Here is a 7364-nt window from a genome sequence, read left to right as displayed (position 1 = left end):
TATTTCTGGAAAGGTGGATTTTTAGAAGTAGAAGCTCAAACTGTTTGGGCACAGACCTGGATAGTATGATAGAGCTCTGCAGGCTATTGCTACAGTAGATTGCAACTCCGCCCCCTTTGGCAGTTCGATCTAGACGGAAAATGTTGTAGTTCGGGATGGACATTTCTGAATTTTTGGTGGCCTTCCTAAGCCAGGATTCAGACACTGCTAGAACATCAGGGTTGGCAGAGTGTGCTAACGCAGTGAATAACTCAAACTTGGGGAGGAGGCTTCTGATGTTAACATGAAAGAAACCAAGGCTTTTACGGTTACAGAAGTCAACAAATGATAGCGCCTGTGGAGTAGGAGTGATACTGGGGGCTACAGGGCCTGGATTAACCTCTACATCACCAGAGGAACAGAAGAGGAATAGAATAAGTATACGGCTAAAGGCTTTAAGAACTGGTCTTCTAGTGCGTTGGGTACAGAGAATAAACAGGGCAGATTACCGGGCGTTGTAGAATAGATTCAGGGCATTATGTACAGACAAGGATATGGAAGGATATGAGTACAGTGGAGGTACACCTAAGCATTGGGTAACAATGAAAGAGATAGCATCACTGGAGGTACCGATTGAGCCGGTCTCCGTGTGTATGGGGGGTGGGACAAAGAAGCTATCTGAGGCAGGTTGAGCAGGACTGGGGGCTTTACAGTGAAATAGTACAATAACAACTAACCCAAACAGCAATAGGCTAGGCATATTGACATGGGAGAGAGGCATAACGCAATCACAGGTGTTATTCGAGAGGGCTAAGACAACAACTGGTAATGGCGACGAAAGTTTGGGCTGAGGCTAAACAGATAAACAGGATGGGGTACCGTGTAAAGGAACAGTCCAGCGGGCATCAGATGTGTAGCTGAAGGATCATAAGGTCCAGTGAACAGAAGTAGGTAAGTCTGGGAGCAGTTCGTAGGCTGCTACAGCACAGGCGAGCAGGAGGCACGGTTGTTGATTGCGCGTGCTAGCGGGCCGGTGCTAGCAGATGGATCTTTGTGGTCGTCGCAACGGGAAGCCTGTTGAAACCACATCGGACGATTACGTCGGCAGACCATTCGTGATGGATCGGCGGGGCTCCGTGTCGACACTAGTAGGTCCCGTCCGGTTGACAGAGAGGTGGATAGCCGGGAGATGGGCCTGGCTCGAGGCTAGCTCAAAGCTAACTGGTGTTAGCTTTGGGACAAGTGGTGATTAGTGGTGATTAGCCAACAACAACATCCATTCGGTTGCAGCTAGCTAGTTGTGATGATCCGGTGTTAAGGTCCAGTGATTCCGGCAGAAAATCCTAAATGCTCTGGGTCGATAGCACGCTGTGCAGACTGGCCGATAATTGTCCAGGCTAGAGCTGGCTGGTAGGTAGTGCAGGCCACGGACAGTGGTGAAGACCGCTAACGGTGGCTAATAGCAAGTAGCTAGTTAGCTGGCTAGCTGGCTAGTTTCAGCCGTGGGTTCTTGATAAAAGGTATGAAGAAATAATAGAATCCGTTCCACATTGGGTGAGGCGGGTTGCAGGAAAGTATATTTAGTTAAGGATGGAAAGTGAGATAGAGAAATATATACGAAAAAAGACCCCCCCCCCAAAAAAAAAAACTGGCTATCTACACTAGGACACAACATAATACACGACCGCACTGCTATGCCATCTTGGATTTTAGAGTGGCCTTTTATTGTCCCCAGCACAAGGTGCACCTGTGTAATGATCATGCTGTTTCATCAGGTTCTTGATATGCTACACCTGTCAGGTGGATGGATTATCTTGCCAAAGGAGAAATGCTCACTAACAGGGATGAAACCAAATTTGTGCACAACATTTTAGAGAAAAAAGCTTTTTGTGTGTATGGAACATTTCAGGGATCTTTTATTTCATCTCATGAACTTTACATGTTGCGTTTATATTTTTCTTCAGTATATCAGTGGTGGTCAGTGCCATTTATGATGAGGGAGGACGATTATTTTTTTTGGAGCATGGCCTTATTTCTATTACAGCATATGAGATGACAGTCATTCATATTCCATTCACCCAGCTCAATATAACATCGATAGGTTTAGGTTACTACATGATACTCACATTTTCCTTATACCCATCATGAGGTTGCTACAACCTAGCCTATGAATGAAAGTTTACAATGTACACTACCGGTCAAAGGTTTTAGAACACCTACTCATTCAAAGGTTTTTCTTTATTTTTACTATTTTCTACATTGTAGAATAATAGTGAAGACATCAAAACTATGAAATAACACACATGGAATCATGTAGTAACCAAACAATTATTAAACAAATCAAAATATATTTTATATTTGAGATTCTTCAAATAGCCACCCTTTGCCTTGATGACAGCTTTGCACACTCCTGGCATTCTCTCAACCAGCTTCATGAGGTAGTCACCTGGAATGCATTTCAATTAACAGGTGTGCCTTGTTAAAAGTTAATTTGTGGAATTTATTTCCTTCTTTTGAGCCAATCAGTTGTGTTGTGACAAGGTAGGGGGGTATACAGAAGATAGCCCTATTTGGTAAAAGACGAAGTCCATATTATGGCAAGAACAGCTCAAATAAGCAAAGAGAAACGACAGTCCATCATTACTTTAAGACGTGAAGGTCAGTCAATACGGAACATTTCAAGAACTTTGAAGAGCTATGATGAAACTGGCTCTCATGAGGACCGCCACAGGAAAGGAAGACCCAGAGTTACCTCTGCTGCAGAAGATAAGTTCATTAGAGTTACCAGCGTCAGGAATTTCAGCCAAAATAAAAGTAACAGACACATCTCAACATCAACTGTTCAGTGGAGACTGTGTGAATCAGGCCTTCATGGTCGAATTGCTGCAAAGAAACCACTAATAAAGGACACCAATAAGAAGAAGAGACTTGCTTGGGCCAAGAAACACGAGCAATGGACATTAGACCGGTGGAAATGTGTCCTTTGGTCTGGAGTCCAAATTGGACATTTTTGGTTCCAACCGCCGTGTCTTTGTGAGACGCAGTGTGGGTGAGCAGATGATCTCCAAGTGTGTAGTTCCCACCGTAAAACATGGAGGAGGTGTTATGGTGTGGGTGTGCTTTGCTGGTGACACTGTCTGTGATTTATTTAGAATTCAAGGCACACTTAACCAGCATGGCTACCACAGCATTCTGCAGCGACACGCCATCCCATCTGGTTTGGGCTTAGTGGGACTTTCATTTGTTTTTCAACAGGACAATGACTCAACACACCACTAGGCTGTGTAAGGGCTATTTGACCTAGAAGGAGAGTGTCTTGCCTGCATCTAGCTGATCTACGGTGTAATCATTAGTCCAACAGTTGCAAACAAGAGTTTCTATTGGACAAATTAAGGTATGTTTATCCATGTCTTGTTCTGTTTGCGTCCGTTTAAGGAACGTTTTTCAACAGAATCGGCGGAATGACTATACCCCTGATCACACGCAAACACAGTTCACTTTTATAACAGCCACATACAAACAGCAAGTTCAGTTTGCTTTTTAATTCCTTCTCGCATCTACGCACTCTCCTCCTCTCACCTTTTCCCTTCCCTTGAGGACTTCAGTGCACAACACATCAGCCTGTGACCAGCCGAAAAAAACTTTCCAAGCCAAACCTTCATATCATAACCGCTAACCGCTACACACAGGCTACATCGTTGTCACCATATTAGGCTAAACTAGCTAGCTGGATTCGCTAGCTAAGTCAGTGAAAGTGAAAAAAATTACAATTAAATGTAGCTAGCTCTCTCTCTCTCTTGCTTCTCCTTTATTTTTTAAGAAATTAATTTGTTCAAAACTGTTAAACTATTGTCTTTCTCTCTCTTTGTGTCAACTACTCACCACATTGTATGCACTGCAGTGCTAGCTAGCTGTAGCTTATGCTTTCCGTACTAGATTAATTATCTGATCCTTTGATAGGGTGGACAACATGTCAGTTCCTGCTGCAAGAGCTCTGATAGGTTGGAGGACATCCTCCAGAAGTTGTCATAATTACTGTGTAAGTTTATGGAAGGGGGTGAGAACCATGAGCCTCCTAGGTTTTGTATTAAAGCCAATGTACCCTGAGGAGGACGGAAACTAGCTGTCCTTCGGCTACACCATGGTGCTACCCTACAGAGTGCTGTTGAGGCTACTGTAGACCTTCATTGCAAAACAGTGTGTTTTAATCAATTATTTGGTGACGTGAATATATTTAGTACAGTTTTATCTAGAAAGAATAACTAATTTATTTTCTGCTGAAATTCACTGAGGACGATGGTCCTCCCCTTCCTTCTCTGAGGAGCCTCCACTGATATATTGCGGACTCTGACATTGTTCGTTATGATATATCTTAATTTCTTTCTTTAAATTTTGTTGGATTATGTGTGTATTGTTTTGTATTGCTAGGTATTACTACACTGTTGGAGCTGGAAACACAAGCATTTAGCTGCACCTGCGAATCTGTGTACGCGACCAATAAACTTTCATTTGACTTGACAGGCCTAAACAGATGCCTATCTCTATGTCCTTAACAGAGCTCTCTCTCCCACCCTCCTGCATCTTGACATAGCACACTGAGCCTAATCACACATAATTGGGTGGGAGGGGCAGGGGGCCGTCCCAGGCTTTGTGTGCAAAGGGCAAGTGGTCAAGTTAATGGGGCCCTTGTGTTGAGCAGGGAGCTCTCCCAGTCTCTCTCTCTCTGCTCCTCTCTCTCTCGTTCCCACTCTCAGTCTCTCTGGAAGAGCGTGGGGAGGAGAGAACAGGCCTGTTTAAAATATCAAAAGAGAGATCGAGGGGGGCTCGCTTGCCCCTCCCCTGTATTCCCCCTACCCCTGCCGCCCAGCACCGGCCAGACCAGCACAGCCCTCAGGATTAGCTGTTCTATGCTGCCCTCCCTCCCGCCCTCCCTCCCCACTCTCTATTCTTTTTGTGGAGTAGTCTGGAGAAGGGCTGTGGCCTGCACTGAAAACACCACCCTGTCTGGGAGCGACTTAGAGAGCAGGGACCACTGTCTGAGAAAACCAATAAGGATGACGACGATCTGCAGAGAATGTTATTGTATGAGTTGAGTATCATTTCAACTGATCCAAGCTTCTGAAAGGAGGGAACTACACAGGCCCATAATAGGAGATCAAGGTGAAATGTGTTGAAATCAAATCAACCCCCTTTTATAAAATAATAACTTTGACATGTTCTGACCATATTATGTATTTCTCAGGATCCCCATTAGCTGCTGCACTCTTCCTGGGGTCCAAAAAGGGTTCAAACTTTTACATCACAACAACTATGACATAACTTTATTTTCGGTGGGTGTTATTATTAAAACCGAACAGAACAGAACATTATAAAAGTAACCACAGAGGACTCTAATGTACTGCAATATGTTTTTAATGGACAGTTGTTAAAACCACCTGAGACTCTTATAAAACAATCAATCAATCCATGTCGAATACAATTGTGGTTAGAGTACGGGTTGGTGGATGTAAAAAGCAAACAGTAGACCAGAGCCAGCTGAAGACCATAATGCTGAGTGGTGGGTATAAATAATACTTGATGTTTGCGTTTTATGGACAAACGTCAAATATAGCAGTGAGTTTGTGGGATCATGTTGTCCATGTTAATCTCACAGTAACACAGTTTCAGCTGGAGACAGTGTAGAAGGTATTGGCTTATAGAGCTGAGTGCAGTGAGCAAGAGACCAGATGTGAGTTTCTTAAAAGCTTCGCAGCATTAAGATCATCGAAAATCCATTGGAGGCAATTGGAAGCTTTGTAGGCAATGGACTAAAGATGATCTGGGTCCTACGAAGCTTTTGGGAAACTCAACCCCAGAGAGGTATTGGCTGAGAAGCACTTTTCACAGTGAACCACATATCGCCATTCAACTCTGTGGAACCCTGCCATGGAACCTTTGGTTTAAGACACTTCTGCAGAGCATAGATGACAAATCAGAAGAACATTTTCAGTTTCAGTTTGAACACTTGTTCGGATGGGTATTGGGCATGGATCGAAGTGACCTGAACCCTGTTGCTTAATCAAATAAAAGTTCATCATAAAATTTTAGTGAAAGATACTGTCCGGTATATCCATATACATAAACGTTGTTGGCATACTACTTGGTTAGCGTATCAGAACATTATCTAGTGATTCTATATCTATTCTTCAGTGTTGACAGTTCATTGAGGCTGCGAGGGAAACCTGAAATCTCCACCATTCGGTTTTGCACATCGCACACTGTTGTATTGCACAGTAACAAGGTCGCACGTGATCAGAGACCGATTCAGCCACACACAACATGTCGTCATCAAAACACACACACTGTTCAAAGCGTTGCCACAAAACTTCCAAAAGTCAAGAAAAAACTATTCTGTAATGTTATGTAATAGTAATACTGAACTCACCACAGTGTGAGTGGAGTTAATACAATAAATATATACTGGAATACAAACAAATCAAACAATGAATCCCCAAGCTTGTATCTCATCAACCGCGACCCCTATGTGAGCCAGAGACACAGTGGCATAAGTACTGGTGTGCAGGACTGCCAGGACGCTAGACGGGCTAACCCTAACCCTGGGAGTCTTATTGGCATGAGGCGGGGCAGCGAGGGGCGGATGGTGAGCCGGGTCTCAGAGGAGATGGAGGTGGGTGGGGCTGGCTCCCCGGGTCAGGGTGATGAGGAGAGGGTAGTGGATGTTGTCATCATACGCCTCCTTCCCTTCAATCTGCATCTGAAACACACACAGGAAAGGGGTGTAATCATTAGTCCAAACCATCGCAAACAGTTGCGTTTTGCAAGGAAAACTAGAGTTTCTATTGGGCAAATTCTGGTAGGTCTCGACCCTCCCCGTTTTGTTCTGTTTTGTTCCGTTTGGTTCCTAGTGAATACACCACAGGAGTTATCAGGTTAGGATGAGGTCAAAGGGGGTGGAAGACGTTTGCTGCTTCAGATGATACTAACTGGCCCAGATACTGGCCAGCTGACTTCTCTTAAACAGTGGATCAGTCTACAGTGACTCTCTCCCAGGTACTTATCTCACACTTCTCTCGGTTACAAAGGGACTGAGTGCAAAATGTACAGTATGCCCCCTGGCATACTGCCTCTCCATGCCCACAATGAGCTAGTCTCTCTATGGGCTAAGTCCCGGTGGTGCCCAGTGCCCTCCTCGGCTGAGTTGGCGGCGAGGGTCTAGGAGCCGGGCTCTTTCCCAGCCAATCAGATCGCTGATTGGTGTCTGCACCACGCCAGGACATAGGAAAGTGAGTTTAGTACAAAATGTGAAATCCGTTTATGTAAATCAACTCCCTCACAAACACCAATCCCAGTCGACAGATTCACATGGCTGAAAATGGTTCAAAAAA

At 44.4% G+C, this 7364-nt stretch overlaps 1 protein-coding gene across 1 annotated transcript in view; it reads right to left on the bottom strand.

Moving 5' to 3' along the window:
- Window positions 1-5375: 5375 nt before the first annotated feature.
- The window catches only part of camkmt (calmodulin-lysine N-methyltransferase), a 192493-nt gene continuing 190504 nt past the window's right edge, over window positions 5376-7364 (bottom strand). Inside the window, exon 11 of the mRNA XM_041859027.2 lies at window positions 5376-6733. Within this exon, the coding sequence (XP_041714961.2) occupies window positions 6632-6733 (102 nt within the window). The 3' untranslated portion in view covers window positions 5376-6631. The remainder of the gene's footprint in view (window positions 6734-7364) is intronic.

The sequence above is a fragment of the Coregonus clupeaformis genome, chromosome 31 (genome assembly GCF_020615455.1).
Source record: "Coregonus clupeaformis isolate EN_2021a chromosome 31, ASM2061545v1, whole genome shotgun sequence".
Taxonomy (NCBI): Eukaryota; Metazoa; Chordata; class Actinopteri; order Salmoniformes; family Salmonidae; genus Coregonus; species Coregonus clupeaformis.
This window is presented reverse-complemented; position numbering and strand designations above follow the sequence as displayed.